Genomic DNA, 22,109 nt, shown 5'->3' on the forward strand with positions numbered 1-22,109 from the left:
AATCCCGCTCGGGTTTTTGGCAGAACACGCCCCGCTGCCATATGATTGGCTGCTGCATCCAAGCAAGGACTGCCTATTACTCAACTGGGATTTGTAATAATCCCTCAATGAAAGTATACTTATACTGCCCCCAGGTGGAAAAAGGCGGGCACACCATAAGGAACAAGATTCAATTGATGAGTGTGAGAAAAAAACGATTTAATTATTTTTAATTCTATTTAATTATGTCATTACTGTACTGTATGTTTTTATGAAGCACAATATTATGGAGTGTTAATTTTCCTCATGAAAATACACATGGCAAAATTGTTATTTTTACGGGGGTAAGGCTAGAACGGATTAATAGCATTTCCATTCATTTCAATGGGAAAAGATGATTTGAAACACAAATGTTATGAGCGTGGTTGTGGAACGAATTAAACTCAAGGCACCTCTGTCGCCGACTGCCTCCCCAAAATAATTGACTTTAGCCGTAAATAGTACATGAGCGATGATGAATATTACATGATTTTTCCTTAAAAAAAAAATGGAGGATTATATTTTTTTTCAAATCGTCACAATGCTGTGGTAAAATCTTATGCACCACAGCATTCTTTTCTCCAGTTTGCATGTAAAATATTATGTAGGGGAATTTACTGTACATTTAGGCCAGCTGGTAAGGGTGGGATGATGATGATGATGAGGATGATTCTCCTCTCTCTCCCTCCTACACACTCGAGAGAGAGAGAGAGAGAGAGAGCGAGAAAGAGAATGTTTTTGTCTTGCTCACTCTCCCTGCCGCAGAGCTCAGAGCGCGCCAATACAGACGCTAGGAGGTTTTGAAATAGGGCGGGTCTTCTTGCCAGCTCGGCCAATGGGGGCGAAGGAGAGGCGCTTCCAGCCCGGAGTGCCCTTGTCGTCTCAGCATTGGGATCCAGAGAGGACGCAAGGAAGGGCTGGCAGGTGCTTGGAAATAGGTCACATTGGGAATATTGATTAAAAGAATGCCAACAAGCAAGCGAATGACGGAAAAGTGCAGTTTTTGAGGACATATCGTGAAACAGTGACACCAATCTTGTTTTTTTTTTTTTACAGTTTTGTCCATTTCTTCTTTCTCTTCACTTTCTTTCCCAGCCTCCTCATTCGTCCTCCTTTTTCCTCCTTGCGCTTTTCAAGGACTGCTGACACTCACGCGCGCACGCACACATCTACAGAAGTACAGCCGCCATGGAAACCGGGAGCCCCAGGAAGATACAGTTCACAGTGCCTCTGCTGGACACCCACCTTGACCCGGAGGCAGCTGAACAGGTAACGCCCCAAAAAGTTGGATATTTGAAAAAGAAAAATGTATATATTTCCGGAAAACTTAATCGTAGAATAAAGTCAAATAGTTGGGAGAAAAAAAGTTTTGTAACAAAAAGTAGAACTTTATCTCTAAACCCATTTTCTGGAAAAAAGAAATCCAAATCTTAGGAGAACAAAGCTGTATTGTAGTAGTGATTTTCTACAAAACAATTGGACAGTTAGTTGTTGTATCTTTAAATTTTTTTTGGGATGTTTTCCAGAATTTCCTAGAGAAAATAGTCGTATATTTAAGTCGTATATTTTTAAGGAAAAAGTTGAATAAGTTTCACAAAAACAGTTGTATATTATCTAGAAAAAGTCTTTTGTTATTCTTTTTGAAAAATATATATAGTTTTTTTTTCAAAGGAAAACTAAATGTATATTTTCAGGGAAAAAAAAAAATTTGGAGGGAAAAACGATGAAGTTGCGTGGTTTCCAAAATGTGTCTTACATTTGTTTGTAAAAAAACAAAACAGAACAAAAAGTGGTCTACTTTTAAGAAAAAAAGTAGTATATTTTGTAAAAGGTAATGCATTTTCTAGAAAATGTCATATATATATATATTTTAGGACAGACATTTACTGTGAAAAAGTCATCTTATGGGAAAAAAGTTATTAAAAATATATTGAATTATTTTTGAAAAAAATGTAACCATACGAGATTAAAGCTGTACATTTTCTAGAAAAAAATATTTTCTTGAAAAAGTTGTTTATTTTTGAGAACTCTTACACGAATAAAGTTGCATAGTTTGAAGAAAAATATTTCTCAAGAAAAATTTGGAAAAAGAAGCGTACATAGTCCAAATCCAAAATATTGAAACAAAGAAGTTTTTTTTTTTTAAATTGAATTTTATTTCTGGAATCCTCCAGTATTCATGTGTTCACATTAGACAAGCATGAACCTTTTTGGTGTACCGTGGAAACAAACAGGAGATTTAAGCTCACGTTTTTGCTAAAACATTTGATATATTATCTTATTTCCTTCCTGTGCCTTATGTGAGCCCAAAAAAGCACATATTTCCGCTTTTTTTTACGACTCCCGCGCAGCCAATTATATCACCAGTGTGAGCAGAATGAAGTGTCTTCCACCTCTGCTCACAAGCACGCAAGCTAATAATGAGACGCCTCAGCATCCAGGAATGTCCAAAAGTTGCTTGTCTGTAATGTACGGTATTTCAAGACATTGTTCCTATGGAAGTAGAGGACGCGGGAGTGGAAAGCTGATAATGGGTGCATGTTAAGAGCCGCTCGAGACCACACCGAACAGATATTTGATAAATAGAACATGAACAAGACGGCCCATTCATATTGAATGAACCTTGTGTATAAATAGCAGAGATTTATGAGTGTGTGTCTCATTCGCTGCTTCTGACGTACGTCCGCTCTTTTCCCTCCTGCATGACTCAAACTTGGACAGATAAAGTTAGAGGAGGCATTTTGGGGGGGTTATGAATTAGTGTGCAGTGTACTATGAAGGCGTAAGGGGCCACACAGAAAAGAAAACCATTATTACAGCTTGAGATTGTAAATTGAAATCTTATGAGGAAAATTGATGGACATTGTCGAGAAAAGAAATATATATTTTTAAGATTTATTTAGAGGAATAAGATTGTATACTTTCAAGAAAAACGTCATACAATTTCAAGAAAAAAATAGTAGATTTTGGAGAAAAAGTCTTAATATTAGGAGGATAAAGTAGTTTCAAGAAAAAAATATTTATAATTTCAGGAAAAAGTCATGATTTTTAAGGAACTGTTGGATGCTTTTGAAAATTAGTTTTTGGGATAATTTTTCAAAAGTAATCATATCGGAATAGTCCTATTGTGTTGAGGTTTTTTTTATTTGGTATATTTAAAAAAAAAAGACATTTTTTCGAAAAACACATATTTTGAGAAAAATTTGTTTTTGTAGAAAGTACATTTTTGAGACAAAGTCATATTCTTTTAAGAATATGCTGATAATCCTATTGTAACTTGAAAAACGTTGGATATTTTCTGGTAAAAAGTGATATATTTTAGAGATTTTTTTGCATACATCCATGAAAAATGGGGTTTTCAGAAAAGCTGTATATTCTCTAGAAAAGTTGTGTATTTTCCAGGAAAAAGTGGTACATTTTCTACAAAAAGTTTTATAATTTCCGAGGAAAAAACTCAAAATCTTTTAAAGTTTTAAAAACATATATAAAAGTATGAAGTTTTATAGCTTCGAGACAAGTCGTATATTTTCTAGAGAAAAAAATGCTCCCATATGTAAAACTAATTTTCTTCTCTCATTTCTCCCCCCAAAATGTTTTAGTAAAAAAAAATCTAATGTATGTCTTTGTTTACTTGTTGTTCAAAATGAGAGAAAAGTCTACTTATTTGTTTTCCTCCAATGGAACATCACCTGCATATTTGTTTCTTTTTGTTGGTCGAGGAGGTTTTGTCAGTGCTATTATTATTATTCTTACCCCAGTAAGTGGCAATCATTATAATTCAACAGCCACGACTAATGAATGCGTAATGACAGAGGGTGTGTCAGCAAATGGGCATAAAGCTAATTAAAATTTAGGCCGAGCATTGGAGCTTTGCTCATTATTTAGATTCTTGTACAAAGAGGATACATCGGTAATACTCTGCCTGTATTGCATTTGTGATTAGTACACGTCCCATTAATCTTGTATATACCTTTTCAACTGGGTGCATCCGCTTCAGTGAGCCTGTTCTTTTGAATGATTTAGTTGCATTTTGTACAATTTTATGGCTCAACAACATATATATATATATATATATATATAAAGAATTGTTTGGCCTTATACTTAGCCGAAAATAATCTATTTCTAAGTTAATAAAAGGATTTTCATGATCACATCCTAAATTTGGGTGAGATAACATACTGTAGATTTAATAAACTATCTGTAGGAGATATATTTATAGTCGTTTATTGTTTATTTCTATTGCGCAAGGTGGCAGTTATAATGAGTAACTGACGAGAGGGGCAATTGCAATAATTATAGGACTCGTGCCTGCGCGTGACCAAGAATTCTGCTCATGATTGACTCTGAGTGACTGTGGATTATTTCTTAATGCTTTGTTTGTAGTTGTAGTGTGGTGGTTAATAAGAATAATTGGCCTCAAGATATACTGCAGCCACATGTGCCTATTTGTGACCAAGCATTCTGTAGATTTATTTTGACAACGTTGATTAATTGATTTTGTTTATACCTCGACTTAAAAGTGACACAAATTTTCCAGATATGAGCTGTCGCTTGGCCATTTTTTTGCGGGGAGTTGCAAGCAAAAAAGTAGGTCACTAGAATTGTGGCAGTGAACTTCATAACGAGCAGAAAGTGGTAAACAATTCTTCCAAAAAAAAGAGGCCAGGACGTTTATTGTCATACACAGTTGAAGTTTAAACATAAAACAAGGAGTTTTTACACATTGTGTGTTTAATCAATCCACATAACTTAACAAAGTCCCCTAGCTTTATGCTAACACACAATGCAAAATGCCATACAAGTACTTACGAAACTAGTATCGATGTTGCGGTAGTTATAACCCTTTAAGCAATAGATATTTAACACAAACTGTGCAGCAACACAAAAACAGACAATTAGACAATACTCACGTTTATATATTTTTCATCCTCTGCAAAAAGCAACTGATATTACTGCAGCTTACTGAGTCATTTAGTTGTGAAAATCTTCTTTGTGTAATATGCACATCTGTATTATACTACCCCCTAGTGGCCAAGGTGCACACACCAGACGGAGCACAATGGCAATGGGCATTAACGCATCAAATCATGATGCAGAAGCTGTTTAGTTCTTTACATTTTATTGAATTATGTTATCACAGTATGTTTTTAGGAAGTACAACAGTAGGGTGCTATTTTTCAAGGATTTTCTTAATAGAATATTTTTAATGGATTCATATGTGAGTGGTCGCTAAGCTTGTATTGTACCCTATGCTGCTGTTTGTAAGTGTTATAGATAGAGATGAATTGACAAAAGACACAATGGAAATGTGTGTGTGTGTGTGTGTGTGTGTGTGTGCGTGCGTGCCACGGTTCACTGCCCTCCTGCAAGCTGACACCTCTCAGGTGGTGAATCAGCTTATGTGGTGAGGCACATGTCAATGAAAGAAGCCTCCCTAAGGTGTGTAACCCTCAGCACAACAACACCATCCCTCTTATCCACACACACGGACACGCACTGTGGGCACACACGCACACACACACGTTCTGCACTCTTCCCTATCCGTGCGGGTTAATCAGGTCCACCCCCCCCCAAAAAAATATAAAAAATGTTTGGTTTTTATTAAGAGCAATGGCACTGCATTACGTTCTACTTTTCACAATTATATAATAATAACACACGTAAATAAAGTGTAAAGAATTAAAAAGGTTTGTGCATCCTGATTGTGTATAACTTGGCCACCGGGAGGCAACATAATACAGTCATGCAGACACAAATGAAGAGTTTCACAACTAGTCTAAGTGACGCAGTATGCTGCTGTAATATTTGTCGTTTTTCGCAGAGCCTAAATAATTTATGCGTGTGAGTGAGCGTATTGGCCTTTCCCATTAAGGGCTCTATTTTTTGTAGACAGCACAGCTGCGCTGCGTTGTAAAAACTTCTGCATCTTGATGTTTTTGCAAGCACATGTCCAGCAAGTCTGTCCCCTTCGAGATGCGCTTGACGGAGTGCGATTTATTATTATTTTCTTTGTCCAAAGGTTCGTCTAAACTTGCACCTACCGGGACTCCATCTCAGTTTTGGCGCAGGTGATCTAACGTGATTTGCGGGAATTTGAACATACAGACGAAAACACGCACGCTCCTCGGACATGCGCGGTGGATGATAGCGGGCATCTTCCGCATATAGAGACATCCACATGCGAGACTATCGCGCCGCTTTTAAAGGGAATGAGAGAAGCCGCTTGGATTGGACAGGATTGAAGTCGAGTGGGGTGCCGCTCAGACCAGTGCAGACGTCCCACATTTAAATGCACTGGGGGTACGCTGGTCCATGAAATTACTAAAACCAGGTCAAGCACGCCTCCTTGCTGAGTTACACCAAGTGCAGCTAGGAATGAAAATAGAGCCCTGAGGTTCAGCATTAAGCTAGAGGACTGACTATAGGTCAAAGTTATGTGGTTGTTTTAAATACAAAATGTGTAATTTTCTGTTTTGTGTTTCATTTGACTGTAAACGTCAAATGGAAGTGGCAGTAAACAGCTTGAAGCCTCTTTTTTGAAGAAAAACGCTCAACTGCTGTTGTGAATGTTGCAATTGTGAGTTGGCAAATGGTGATTTGTCAATCAACAAGAGCTCACTGCAAATACGTTTTGAGATGCCAGGAAATCGCTTAAATGATCCCTCGCTTGTCCAGTATGTTCAACCTGCGCCATGCTCGCGACATTTGTTGCTATTATTGTTCTCTGCGCAGCTTATGTTTATGCAAATGTGATGCAAAATGCCATCCAACGTGTGGGGAATCACTCGTGTGATTCATTTTCGGCATACAAGTAGAATCACATTGCTTTATGGGTATTTTCTCCTTTCAACCTGGTAATTGGAGCATATCATACTGTATATCCTCACACTAAATAAAACTGGTCTACCTCACAGTTTTTAAGTCTTGTTGGACTCTTTTACAGTCTAGATTGATGTAGCTCATCACATCTGGAAGATCATAATCATTTAGATGAGGGTCACTTATTTAGGAAAACCAGCACTGACAAAAATGATGTGCTTCCAAATGTTGTTTTATTGCAGACCTCCCGGGCAGAGCGAGAGCTCCCTTCACATTCTGCCATCTTTGTCCTTGAGCTGAATAATATAATGCAGATAGATTCCCTCAGGGAAGCTTATTTTCCAAGAACATTTGAATACATTAAATTCCTGCTATGGTGACCCAATTGATCCATTTCCTTTTGCTTTTGTGGGACTAGGCATGCTGCTTTGTGTATTAGGCTATTTCCTGTATTATGTGGATGAGTGATTCACTCACTGTGTGGGCTTGGATTCTTACTATAGTGTAGTGTTGAATGCACAAGTCACAATTTGCACAATGAATATAAAGAGTCTCACTTTTACTACATTACTGCAAATAGTGGTTGTCACACTAATACATTGCCATGTTCGGTGGTTCTCAAACTTTTTATATCAAGTATCACCTCAAAAAATAAACAGTACTTATCTCACCAAGTACCACAATATTGATCAACCGCAAAGGTCAAAATGTATATTAAATATTCGTCTAAACCACTGTAACATTATGCAGTTTAAAAAATAACTGCACATGAATATAAGAATAAAACTGGACTTACTGTGAATAATGATCAATTCAAATGTATTGCACAAAGTGTTTCAAAAAACAAAGTTCTAAAAGATTAAATGCAAATGTAACTAATTTAAAAGTTAAATATAACTGAACTGTACTTAACAAATTTACTGCTTTAAATCAATGTTTAAACCACTGTAACATTATGCACAGTTTAAGCAATGAATTCAATGCCTCATCAAATTTTATACAAATACATGCCTTCACTCAAATAGATGGTGACACGGGGACAGTAAAGAGTTAACTGCTTCAACTCTGTTGCTAACTAAAACAGCAGCACCTTTGGAGGCAATTCCTCTCAAATTTCAATGTGTAGTACAACTACCATCCATCCATCCATCCATCCATCCATCCATCCATCCATGTAGCATACCATCCTTTTAGGCACTCTTTCTCTTGTACTTACAGCTTACAGAGTGAAGGCATGCATTTGTTTATGCCACTAAAATGATAATTTTCAATCTAATCATAGATAGGCCTGGGCTACTTTAAAGAGAAGACACGATAGTGTGCTCCAGGCCAAAACGTCCTTCTGTCAAACAATGAAAGGCTCTGCAGGCCTGACACAGACCCTTCAGTTTGAGTTGTCCATCAGTGAAACTGCAGCAAGACGAGATGCCAAAGGGTGCAATATTTTTCCCCCTGAATGTCAGGCTCACTTTGAGGCTCCAATCGCGACTGCACCTGTCAGCAAAATGATGCGTGCCCTTTCAGCTGTTTTATGACAGTGGTAAACCTTTTGACTGATCACACAATAAGCCTTTGACACATTCACCCTGCACTATAATTTACGCCATCGACCATCAAACTGTAGTCATTCATTCACTTGCTCCATTCATCCGTTGTTCACGCTTAACAGGTAGTTGTTTCTACCACCAACCACAGCTTTGTTTAGTCATGACAAGACTCCTGGGGACTGATTTATTAAAGTGCCTGTTCACTCACTGTAACAAATTGTGCGCGCTGTTGGCAACAAGTATAAAAGTGGCGAATTAGGTAGTTCTGATGGTTTTCACCGTAGAACCTTAGGGAGAGCACTGCGAGAGCAAAATTCTGTTTAAAGTGATGGAATTGGAAGTGTTAATGGAAGAGGCGTACAAACATATTATTGAGATACAGAGGGCAATTCGATAGCTCCAATAATTTTGGGGAAGCCAGCAACCGCATAAAAGCCGTGCTTTGTTTGATTTAAGTCATCCTAAATGCTCATCCCGGGTAACATTGAGCTTAGAACTTGGGACAGCACACCCGGAAAACTGCTTTGGGAGAGGCCAATACCAATCGTCACCATGTACAGAAATTACTCAAATGCATGGTAGTACTTGGAGAGTAAAGTTTTTTTTTAGGTGGCACTTGGTGTAGGAAGTTTGAGGACCGCTGCTCTCGACGAGAAGTTGAATTTAAAAACACACTTTTTAGGGAAGAAGCTGAGTTTGCTTGCTGTCATGCAAAAAAACAACTACTGTATGTGGATTATTTTTATTTTTTTGGTTATCATGACTAAAAATAGAACAGTGAGACCAAAGTGCTGAATGGGTCAATATGCAATCAGGATGTGAAGTTGGCAGCAGCAGCAGCAGCAGGCGCACATCTCTGAGTACAGAAGAGGCACAGAGCACACACGCTTATTCACACAATCTTCCTGTACTCCACTGATACGGCTCCAATGCTAATGAAGCTTCTTCAACTCCCATTTGCACTGTGCCGCTGTCGTAGTACTCTCTTCACTGCCATTATGCACATTATTTCTACCACTGGCTGAACATCCGTCACTCACGTCTACGCCATGTAAAGCATGCTAATGTAGCTTTACTATTATGGCCTTTTGAAGCGATCATTAAGTATGTCAACGCCATTGTGTCAGCCTGTCAACAACTTGGAATTAAACGCGGGGGTCGTCTGGAAGCGTGACGGTGGGAGCTCGGCTGATGTCAGGATTCAGATTCAGACATCTTCAAAGTGGGAGATAACTACTTGGGAAATGTGGGTCACAAGGTGCATGGTGGCTCTAAGATAATGCAATGATCTTGCCACCAGAAATGTTGAAATACACCTCGATTAGTTAATCAATCAGGCAGCAGTCTATAACAGTATTTCCCAACCTATGGAGCCAAGGCATATATTTCATATTGAAAAAAAATCCATTTAGCTTAATGCTAGCAAACAATGCAAAATGCCATAAACGGGCTAACAAATAGCATTGGTGTCGCAGTGTTTTAACCCTTAAAGCAATCAATATTTGGGCACAAACGGTGGCGCAACACATGTAGACAGAAAATATAGCAATACTGACAGGCATATATTCTTTATCCTATGCAAAGAATTACTAAGCTTACTGAGTTGTGAACACACTCTCCTTGTATGATGTGTGATGCGCACACCAGAAGGAGCATCACAATGTTCATTGAATTGAAACAAAAAATGTGTCAAAAACGTTTTCATTCTTTACAATACATTTAATTATATCATTACTGCATTTGTTTCTAAAGTACAATTTTAAGAGCTATTTTTTTTCCGATTAAAAACGCTGACAAATTTGTGTTCGCTTTATATGTGATGCTGGAACATTTCAGTGGGGAACGATGATTTGAGATACCAGTATTTTTTCGTTACAAGCGTCGTCAGAGAACGAATGAAACATGTATCTCAAGACACCACTTGATGTTGAAGTGACACATCTTGATTGAGAGACAAGCGTAGTATGCTGTGGAAGAGCTAAATTAAGTCTGGGTTGTTAGTGGAAATTACGGCGAGTCTTCGCCCCATGTGCACATGCTTGTGTAAGACATTTTTTATTAGGATAAGGTTGTAGGATGAGTTTGAAATGTTATGAAAGTGTTTTAGGATCATACTTTGTGGTACATTTACAGTTTAAACTAATATAATAGACACTCAGAAACATTTTGGAGGAGGCTCAATAAAAAATGTTTTTCGTTAATTGCATTAACTTTGCATCTAAGTTTAAATGACTCTCTTTTACTCTTTCAGATTAGGAGACGTCGACCAACACCTGCAACTTTAGTGGCATCAAGCGATCAGTCATCGCCAGGTAATAAAACATCTTATTTTGTATTTTGGATCTCTTTGGCGCCGCATCAAAGCAACAAGAACATCCAAGCGTTCTCTCGAGGGAATACACCGATCAAAGACAGCAGCGCTCCTCTGGAGAGTTCTCTTGTCGTACACGAGTCAGCCCTGACCTGCTTGTTGCCGCTTCTGTTGTTGTAGCACCTTGTGTGTGTGTGTGTGTGCGTGTGTGTACCAAGGGTTAGAGTGATAGCGGGGATGTTCGTTTTGGTGAAACTGGGCGGCACTCTTGTGTTTTGAATTAATGAATACATATGGAATTAGGCCATATTACACTTCATCATACATTGACTCTGACTCTGATTGGTTGTTTTTACTCGGATGTGGTAGTGTCTCGCGACTCAAATTAGAGGAATGTTTCACAAGTCGAATGTTATTCATGTACTACTGTCAGGCCATACTGAGAAAAAGTGATTTTGCTAAATTGCTACCCTCCCCTTTAATGGGATCTGTGAGCTAAAATTTTTGTTAAAGATAAAAGGTAATAAATGTTAATTAAGGTCTCACCAATGACTTTAACACTCGGAGCGGAACCTATAGTGCAGAAGCTACGTATTGCAAATTAAACCCGAAGACACAGACAGGAGATTGAAATACAACGTGATATATTGTTCACAGGCTGGAACAGATGCATTGATCCAGCGTGAGGCAGGCGGACGATGCTGCTGGGGGGATGGGGGAGGAACTGATACCATGATGAGGGGGAGACGAGCTGTTCATGTGTGCCCCAAATCATATACAAGCCCTGCATTATTTATTAGGCTGCCTCATGCACGCCCTGTGAACCGCCCCCCAAAAAAACACCCATCAGAGTGCACACAAGCGACATTTAGCCTAAATGAGAATGCCGAAAGTGTGTCAAGATGGCACTCGATTTTTAACCTCATGACAATGAGATGTTAGTAAAATAAATGTGGCAACATAAAACCCGAAGCTTTAAAAAAAAAAAAAAGATTGAGTTTCCTGCTGAGATGCTTTCATCTGTTATTAGCCAATGAACCGTATTCAGTATTTTAAATGGGTTTTCAAAATGGACTCCACAGGAGGGAAACAAATAGTTTTCTGTAATACTGTACATTGTCTCACAAACGTGAGTACACCCTTTTCATTTCTGTAAATATATATATATTTTTTACGAGACAACGCTCAAGAAATGACACTTTTGCAAAGTAGCCAGTGTACAGCTTGTGTAAATTGAATGTCCCCTCAAAATATTCCAGCACACAACCGTTAATGTCACAACCGCTGGCAACAAAAGTGAGTACATTCCTATGTGAAAATATCCGAACTGGACTCAAATGATCCCTCCCTACTCTGTCTCATGTGACTCCTCAGTATTAGTCAAGTCAAGTTAATTTATACAGTCCCAAATCACAAAAGTTACAAGGTCTCAGGTATAGGTACAGGTACATTGAGAATTAGCACTCATGCTAAAACTTAAAGCAATGCATCTGGTTCATCCAATGTTTTTGTGATCCATATCAAATAAATCAATAAAGAGATCAAATAATGATGGCCTGGGCTGAAACAAGACAACACCCCGAAACTGCTGTCAAGGCAGTGCCGGAAAATATTGTTGGCCACACAAAATCTCGACACTTTGGACACAATTTGGACATTTGCACTTCGGGGTGTGCTGGTAATCGTTTTTGTTTCCAGCGGTTTAGACATGAATGGCTGTGTGTTGAGTTATTTTAAGAGCACAATACATTTATGCTGTTATCCAAGCTGCACACTGACTAGATTACATCGTGGTAAAGTGTCATTTCTACAGTGTTGTCCCATGGAAAGTTGTGATAGAATATTTACAAAAATATGAAGGGTGCACTCACCTTTGTGAGATAGTGTATTTCAAGGCCGAATGCAACGGATGAAAGACAACGAGTGAAAAATACGGGACAAATTAATAGTACATACTACAAATACTAGTAATATAAAGCACGTCTCTACTCGCGCTCTGCTTTGCACTGCCTTTACTCATCCATGAGCAACTTGAGCTGGAGCAACATTCGGCCGCTAAGTAGAGCGTCCATGTTGAATGCAGAGCACACAGAAGCGTTGTTGGTGTTCTCATCTGACTTTGTGTCCGCCATTCAGTCAGATGGCAGTCTCCAGTCAGCCAGAAAAGGCTTTTCATTACTGCTGTTATCTCGAGTTATTGGGGGCGCAGATAGGCTTGGAGACACATAGAGAAGGCAATTAAAAAAGACATCAATACAAAAGCCATATTTCATGTTTCTTAACCCAACTAGTAATCTGCACATCTCGTATTACTGCCGCGGCCGCTCACTCTTCCCGTAGGTGATGTGATGCTTTGAGAGCTCAGATTGCGAATGATCATTGTGAGCACAATCTAATTTTTCAATCTGAAATTCCTTTTTTGAAAATTTACACTTAAAAATAGTTATGCAAAATAAAAAAAATAAAAAAAATCTTAATTTGGATTGTCACCAAATTGTACGCCCTCAAAGATTTGAACTATCACGTGCTTTTGATCCAGTCTGAACTACTTTGGCGTCTAAAAGAAGGCAAAACATGACCATCCTGCAAAAACTGAACTTAAGCTTCATAACCTGTTTGGGTCAGATTTGACCCATTTTGATATTTGACCACTACCTTTCCAAAGTAACCTAAAATACACCAAAATAGAAATATTTAAAAATGTAATTCTTTTGTACAGGTGCTACATATTTTGTGACAAATAACGATTAATATGACTGCGATAGAGTAACTTGATCTGTATAACTGTATGTTACTGTCGCCAGGTGGCCAAGGTGCACACACCAGAAAGAGCAGCACATTGTACATTGAATTGAAGCAATAAATCTGGCAGAAACTTATTTACTGTATGTTTTTACAAAGTACAATATGGAGTGCTATTTTTCTTATTAAAAAAATATTGCAAGATTTTCTGTTGTTTTCTTTTGAGACACTGAAACGGATGAAAGGAATTTCCAATTATTTCAATCTTGAAAGAGGATTTGAAATATGAGTGTTTTACATTACGAGCGTGGTCACAGAATGAATTCAGCTCGTATCGCAATGCACCACTGTAGCTAGTAATTTGGGGTTTGGGTGTTTGGTGAGGCGAGCCCCCCGCATCACAAACACACACACACACCCATCCCTTCCCCCATGGATATGTGAAAACGTGTTATGGTCTGATAAAACCAAGGTTGAAGTCTTGGGCCATAATTCCAAAAGATATATTTGGCGCTTACACAAGACTGCTTATCACCTAAAGAGGACCTATAGTAAAGCATGGTGGTGGAAGCATTATGTTTTGGATCTGTTTTGTTTTTCAGCTAGACCTGGGGCCTTAGACAAGGTGGAAGAAATTATGAACAGTTCCAAATAGCAAAACAAAACTTTCAGGCTTTTGCTAGGAGCGACAAAATGTCAGGGAAAGCCCCCTAGAACTGCTTAACATGACTTAATTAGTTAATTAAAGGTACTTTAAATGATGGCAGTTGTGTGCTGACTCCCAGCTAACATGAATTTGAATGTGATTGGTTAATACTGAACACAGCCACATCCCCATTTATAAGAGGGTGTGGACACTTGCGCAACCACATTATCTCATTTGTTTATTTTTACTTTATTTATTTCTCCAAAAAATATTTTTTTTTTTCCCAAGTGAGTTGTACAGGTTATAGATCACTTTAATGGTGGGGGGAAAAAAACAACAACACATTTTTTAATACCACAAAAGCCTGGCATTTGAATTGGGGTGTGTAGACTTTTTGTACCCATATCGAAATGTTTCCTCTTTCTTAATTGATCTTGTTTGGTTCCCTCTCATAGAAATAGATGAAGACCGTCTGCCTAACCAGCTGTACAAGGTACTTTCATTCATGCTATCCATCAAGAAACAAACAACCCAAAAAATATTTGTTTTTGTTTTATTGATCGCTGTTTGATTTAAAACAAATATATATATCTGTTTAATTTTCAAGGCTGCGTTGTTGAATTCCCCTCGACAACGGCGAAAAGGACAAAAGGGAACACCTACGATGAAAGGTGAGTGATGTCAGCAATTGATTGTGAAGTTTTTTTTGTGCGCGCGTGTGTGTGTGTGTGTGTGTGTGTGTGGTATGCATGGTGATAAATCTCATTACTTTTTGCACAGTACCTCCGCATATAAGAATTACTGACATAAATCTCCACAGAGCAACTCAAAGGCATTAAATTGAATTTTTCAGGGTATTACGTTTGAGAGTTTTAATTTTCTACTGGTGTTAAAAGGTTTCTGTTTAAGTTCGCCGCTGCGTGAGTGTATTAAAACGTATGATTCAATGTGTCGTTAAAGTTTGTAGTTGGTCGTATTAGTCATTAGTGTGTAGTTTTACAACTATCAAAGTAGCAGCCAGTTGCCTTGGTTTGAACGTATTCAAAATATATTAAAAGGTATTAGACTTAATTTGAGGATTTTGGTTATACGCTGATTACACAGAGCCTAATTAAGTAGATAATTGCCGATGCTTGGATGTTTTTCTTTATTTAGTTTCCTCACTTAGGCAACCTTTAGAGCAATGAGTCAGCCTACTTTAGTTCCCCCTCCGAGGTGATTAAGCGTAATAGTATCAAGTTTCAAGCATCCCCCTCACTCATGACACATGACTGGGTGTTAATGTTCTTTAAAATGGATTTAAAAAGCTTATAATATTATTTATGATGTGCTGGGTGTCTTACCACCTCTCCATCTCCCTGTGGTAATCCCTTCTCTTCTTCCTCACTGGTTGCCTTCATCTCACCCCACTCTTCTCCCCAAAGGCCTCTTCCTTTAACATTAGGCGAATATTAAAATACAAATATTAAATATTCACTCAGCATCCTTTTCCCACTGTGTTATCCTTTGCCTGGTCCCAGAGCTGCAGTTTCTGGTGGAGCATCACCTGTACAGGCAGCAGCAAGGAGGCGCCGACGAGTGCTCCTCCGAGAGTTGCCTGTCGGACAGGCCCAGCCCCGACTCGGCGGCCCCGGGAGAGGAGCTGCCGCGGGACGACGAGGCCACCGCCGAGGCCTTCGAGATGCTGCGCTGCCAAATGGAGGGTACGTCCGGAGTCATAGAAAACAACATTTTAGCAAATTCGGCTTCATGATTTTGGATATTATTCACAAATGTACAAATAAAACAGTGTCATCGTGCGATAAGTGTTAATGCTACAGTCACACTTGGAGTAACAATGATAGAACAGAGGTGGGTAAAAGTTATGACAAGTTGTCACAGTAATATGAAACTATGCACCCCATAAAGCGTCATGTCAAGAAATTCACAAACAAATGACTAAACAAGAAGAAGAAAATTACAGTAAAAAGGGAATAACATTGCCAATTAAACCGCTAAATGGTCTTGGCCACCATGTTGCAGCTCCGTTTCAGGGTGTTTGTAATTTTCTATACCCAAATTTAACACACCTGTGACTGGTTAACATTCACGAGTCACATGACAGGCAGGAAAAAAATAGCTAATGGGGGCCTAATTGGACATTTTCACTTGGTGGTGTACTCACTTTTTTTTTTTTTTTAGACAACATTGCGTGTTATTCTGAGGGAACAGTGATGCGCACCGGCAGTCTCATTTCATCAGTGTTGTCCATTATTTTTTTTTGTCAAGTGAAGGATTTATTTATGTTTTTGACGGCGACAGTTTGATGAATTCGTGTGGGAAATGGACTGTGTAAATGCACGATGAGCTTACTCATAGAGTATGTGTGCTGGTATCTCCTGTTACCTCAACAGACCCTGTGTCCTTGCTTTAGTGACAACGAGTGCACATTGGAGCGCCATCTCAGGCCCACTAATTCAATTTAATAGCAGGTCACCAGATGGTCACAGAGTGCAGCACATAGCCTGCACACACCCCCACTAATTGCACTGGCCTATAATGCATCACATGGGCAATATCTGGAGCCAACATATACTGTACATATTTTTTTGGGGTCGCTACGTATAATATTTTACTGGGATATTGTTTGGAATACTAACCTGAATCCTGTATATTACCCTAATATTGTTTCGTGAGTACTGGATCATAATATTAAGAGTATCTGAAAAAAAATCTCATGATCATATGTTATTGTGAGTACTGTATCATGATACCATCGGTATTGGCAAAAGTTTGCGATATCTTATAGCGAGTACTGTTTTGTGAAATATCAATATCGGAAAAATATCTTGATAAAGTTGTATTGTGACTCTTGTATCAAGATTCTATCGGTGTTGTAAAAATATTGTGACTATCATACCGTAAGTAGTGTGTCATGGCATCGGGAAATATGCACACAATACTTTATTGTGAATAAAGTACAGTATCAAGATACGATAATTGTCGGAGAACTATTGTGATAATATTGAATTGTGAGAACAGTTTCATAATGCTATCTGAGAACTATCGTGAAAATGTTATATGGTGAGTAGTGTATCATGTTAGTATCAGGTTTGGCAAAATGTATTGTGATAGTGTCAATATCCGAAAAATATTGTGATTCTATCATGATTCTATAGATACTGTAAAAATATTGTGATATCGTTTTGTGAGTACTCTATCATGGTGCCATCGGTATTGGGAAATATACTCACAATATTGTATTGTGAATACTGTATCATTTCTGAGTACTATATTGATATACTCTCTGTATCGTTGGCATAATATTGACTTTGGATCAAGACTATTGACTTGAATGGAGATTGCGAAGCCGACAAATACTGTGTATTTTTTTTGCACAGTGCGGTACTGTGGGATTCCATGATGAGATAGCCGGGCCCTTTTGAATAGACTCAGCATGATTAAGTACAGGAACACGTAAATGTCAGGTGGCATTGAGCGGGCATATAATGCGCGTCTAATGAGCGTAGCCTCGTCGGTCAATTATCCTGACTCCCATTATTTTGCGTTTGCAGCAGAGTTCTCCAGGGGGAGTCTGTCAGAGGCGGCCGTCGGCGGATTGGAGCGCCCCCTCCCTAAGGAGGAAGACAGTTGCTCCAGGGTTGCTTCGTCAGATGCGTCGTCGCAGCTCAACAACGCACAAGCAGGTAAATAACGGGGAAGTAACACCATATTATGCAGTTGAGAAGGTTTTCCCAGGGGGGCGCTCTTTTATCGCATCAATATGCAAAGTGTGTTTAGTTTGTTTTGCCCAGTAGAAGCTACTGTACAGTCAGCCTTTCTTTTTTATAAGCTTTGTTTACCACAAATATTTTTCAAGCCGAGGTTGTTGTATCAAGTGCGGTAGTCTGTAAAGGTACGCTCACCCTGCATTTAAGACCTCTATTGTAAATATTACATTGAGGTGCATATCATTTATCATCATAATCATTTTCTTTCTTCAAAGAAATTTAGAAATATCTAATCCCTTTCCAGCCATTTGCCAAAATGCTTCAATGGATGAATTATTAAATCAGTGAATAAACAATTAATATATAGTATATACTAAATTAGCGGTAGGCATACGCCCTACTCTGTTCTTTAATCTGGCCCACCAAGCATTTACATTATCAAGAGTCCTGTAACATTTGTTACATTAATTTAGTCATCACATTTGTTAATGAAAATGTATCTATTATTTTATGATAAAAATAAACTTGTTCACATATTTCACATGAGCATTTAAAATTTAAAAAATGTATTTATAAATATTTTACATCATACCCACACTACGAATGACCTGGTCAACCTGTAAAAACCATAATAAAAATGATATTATCGTACTGTATCATGATTGGCGTTGGCAAAATATTGTGGTATCGTATTGTGAGTACTGTATCACGATACTATCGCGATTAGCGAAACGTGTTATCGTAACGTGAGTACTGAATCGATACAGTGATACGATCTCTATTAGTGGAAAAATAATACGATATCATATTCTGACTTATTGTGATGCTATCGGCTTTTTTTTTTTTTTTTTTGGCCAATAGTTAGTAGCTTTGTACTTCCCACCCCTAATTTTAGTAACTAGCAATGTTCTAACCATACTATAATAGAATACTATAAACTACTATACACCGTATATACAGGGAGAAGAATTCCTTAAAATGGCCACCGATTGACTGTCATGCCTGGCTTTATGTTACAGACACAAAAGCGGCGACGTGCGGCACCAGTCAGCCAGCTGACGAGAAGACAAAGAAACTCAGCCCAGAGACAGAAAAATAAATGTCGAAAAGAAGATGAAAAGAAAGAATTAAAGCGCTCGTGTGTAGGCCTACATCACAAATGCTGCTCCTTCTCCTCAGCCAGCGCCCACGCAATGACAGAAGTGTGTGCAGACTCACTTTCTAGCAACATCAGGGCAGTCCTTCAGGGCCTCAGTTACCAGCCGCAAAACAACATTTATACACAGCCATACATGTCCAAAGGGATCCTTACGTTTTGCTTCTATAATTCCCAATTACCCCATTTAAAACACTCACATACTGTATCACACGTCTACTCTCATGTCAGCATTTAATTTAATCACACACAACACGATCGATCATATGTGCCATGACGTCTGCGATTGTGCCATCAAAGCAATAACACCGTTTTTACTACAGGAAACGTATGACTTTAAACGCAGTCGCTAGTAGCAATAGTACAGTTATCAATTTAACAGTAAAATAAAGTCAAACAGCTCACCCTTTGAAGACACCTGATAGACATGTAATTGTAAAGGGTACATACATGGTGTTTGCACAATGACAGTTTTGTTTTATAGTTACAGTATTGGTAGAATTAAGTGTGCAGTAATCCCCATTTATTCGAGGATCGCTATTTGTTAAATCATGTTTTTTTTTTTGTTTTTTTTTGCTCATTCTATAATTCTCTTAGATGCCACAAGATGGCACCAAACCGCTGTCTAAATAGCAATTGGTCTCAAGGAAGTATGCTCTCTAGTGAGAGAGAAGCTTTTATGGAAAGCCGTTTGAGCATCTATTCAATATCCTTGATATCAAGCTTAAGGGCTATGTACTAGTAGGTTCTTTGTCCCTACGAATAGGATGACTTTGGAATACTAATAGCACAATTACATGTGCGGCAAAACTGTGTACTAGTTGACAACTACTTGCTACTAGTACTCATAATGACAAAAGGTTCTAGTAGTTAATATCTGGCCCTTCACTAGTAGTACTAGTAGCCTGCAGTTGTCAACTTGTGCACAGCTTTGCTTCATTAGTAACGTATTCGTTCTATCAGTATGTCAAAGATATCATACTAGTGTGCATAAACGACATACCATAGAAGTGGTAAACTGTTACTAGTCAGAAACAGCGATTCTACTAGTGCTCCATAGTTGATTTACTAGTGCGCTGAATTGTCTTATTAGTAAGGATAAAGACCCTACTACTGCATGGACTTTAAGCTGGATATCCCGACATTGACCAAATAAGATGTGTAAGTCGGTGAGGAGCTTTAGTTTGTTTAGCCTGGGTTGTTAGTAGACTTTACACCGATTTTATCGGGCTGATCGGTATCGGCCGATATTTAGCATTTTACGCTGATCGGCTGATCGGCTTTAATGTCATAATTCGCCGATCCGATCAATGACGTCATTGATCGGCTCCGCAAAAGACATTTACTCCGTGTCGCCGCGTGCACAGTATATTTGAATCTAAAAGCTAGTTTATTTTCAGCCTTGTCGCGTGTCTTTTTAAAATGTTATGTAGCCTAGCAAGCTAGTGCTAGCACGAACAGTTGGACGTAATTACAGTAAGTTAGCACCCATTATTTCTGTCATGTAATGTTGCTTTGACCTGACTGATTAGAATACACGATCTGACTAGAGCAGTGATTTCCAACCTTTATGGAGCCAAGGAACATATTTTACAATTGAAAAATCTCACGGCACACCAACAAACATCAATGTCACAAAAAGTGGATACATTCATTACTGTATGTACTTCTGTCATCTAATAGAAGACCATTTATCATTTGTTCTGTCTGTCACTATGCCTCACTGGCATAAATAGAGGAACAAAGATACATTATTTATTGTAAATATAATTTTTTGAGCAATTAAGTACACAAGTATATACAGTAAATGAACAGGTCATTTAAATAGACACATTCCTCCATCTTGTGATCGGATCGGTGATCGGTTATCGTTTTTTTAAACTCGCCGATCAGGTGATCGGCCCCAAAAATCCTGATCGTGTAAAGCTTAGTTGTTAGTGGAAGTTAGAAGCGTCTTCGCCAAATGTGCATGTACACGCACACTTCAGGTGCACTTGTTTTGAAATCAAAATCATCTGTAAGCTGTTTATTTTCGAGGGTAATGCAAGATGAGTTTGAAATGAAATTTAACTTATGGGGGATAGAGGCAATTGTAAACATTTTAACTCACGCTTTTTCACTATTCACCGTCAAGTTTGGCCCCTTAAATAAATGTGGGGGGTTACTGTATTCAAATTGAAATACATTTGTGTTTTGAATTGATATTTTATTTATTATTTTGCTCGTCTTTTGAAAAGCAGCCAGACCTACGTTCCAGTTCATATACTATGATTGTGTAACACTTTTTCTTTCCTCATCTGTGCTATCTTTATTTTCTAATATCATAAAACACCTTCTTGCATGGTGCCAATAGATTCAGTCCAGCTCTACTGTGCTTCATTTTCCAAGGCACCAACACATTTTGAATACCAGGCTGATATTCCCTTTGTCCAAACAACAAGGACATTTTCAAATTCCTCCTGATAGAAGTTGCATTAATATGTAAATTGTGACAATCCTTCCATACGCTTCACGCTATATGTAAATCGTACATCATGTGTGGGACAGAACCTGAAAAATACAAATTTTAAAAATCCATAACGCTCTTTTTTTTTTTTTTTTTTTTTGTATTTATGGATTCTGTCGTATTCGTCCTTTTTAAAATTGTACTTTATCTCAATTAATTCAAGCTTACTTGAATTGGGGATTACATGAGTTATCAAAATGTGTTTGATACAATAAAATGTTTCAGTTGATGAGGAGTTGTAGTTTATTACAACAACAAAGAGAACACTGAAGTTTCCACAAGCATGTGACAGTGGACATGCGGTTCATTGAGGGTGACTCCCTAAAAATAGGCCCCCGCATATTAATAATTCATTGAACTATGAGCCGGAAGCACGAAACGCATACATTTTTCATAAACATGTGCTGCTTGTATTGAGGATCATTGCAACAACTTAAATCTATATACAGATACTTCCGGTTAACCCTTAAAAGCCCACCTCAGTTGAGGCATTTCGCAAACCCACCAGTCACAACATTAAGTACCCCTGCACAATATAACGAGAGCTGAGACAAGAGCTGTATTAAACTCTATTGAAGTTGTAATAACAATCAGTCACCACCCAAGTTCTACACGGTTAGTCCATTAAGAGGTTTGATGGAATTTATTGTGTTT

At 38.3% G+C, this 22,109-nt stretch overlaps 1 protein-coding gene across 2 annotated transcripts; it reads left to right on the forward strand.

Moving 5' to 3' along the window:
* The first annotated feature begins 900 nt into the window (after positions 1-900).
* On the forward strand, positions 901-21,684 carry LOC133483546 (protein phosphatase 1 regulatory subunit 1A-like). Of its 2 annotated transcripts, none has more exons than XM_061784923.1 (7): positions 901-1,287; positions 10,636-10,696; positions 14,539-14,576; positions 14,691-14,754; positions 15,604-15,786; positions 17,638-17,769; positions 18,813-21,684. In XM_061784923.1, exons 1-7 carry the CDS (start codon positions 1,207-1,209, stop codon positions 18,890-18,892), a joined length of 639 nt encoding a protein of 212 aa, XP_061640907.1. In that variant the 5' UTR covers positions 901-1,206; the 3' UTR covers positions 18,893-21,684. The 2 variants fall into 2 exon arrangements, with proteins under 2 accessions (XP_061640907.1, XP_061640908.1); XM_061784924.1 differs by having other exon boundaries at positions 17,641-17,769.
* The last annotated feature ends 425 nt before the right edge of the window (positions 21,685-22,109 follow it).

Source organism: Phyllopteryx taeniolatus, chromosome 9, assembly GCF_024500385.1.
Source record: "Phyllopteryx taeniolatus isolate TA_2022b chromosome 9, UOR_Ptae_1.2, whole genome shotgun sequence".
NCBI classification, from domain to species: domain Eukaryota; kingdom Metazoa; phylum Chordata; class Actinopteri; order Syngnathiformes; family Syngnathidae; genus Phyllopteryx; species Phyllopteryx taeniolatus.

What these genes read in the sequence shown, in the direction of transcription:
- LOC133483546 (XM_061784923.1), top strand. Translation starts at nt 1,207, where the DNA reads ATGGAAACCGGGAGCCCCAGGAAGATACAGTTCACAGTGCCTCTGCTG. An exon ending in AAGCGATCAGTCATCGCCAG is followed by an intron (nt 10,697 to 14,538) that starts GTAATAAAACAT and finishes TCCCTCTCATAG; the next exon opens with AAATAGATGAAGACCGTCTG. An exon ending in GCTGCGCTGCCAAATGGAGG is followed by an intron (nt 15,787 to 17,637) that starts GTACGTCCGGAG and finishes TTGCGTTTGCAG; the next exon opens with CAGAGTTCTCCAGGGGGAGT.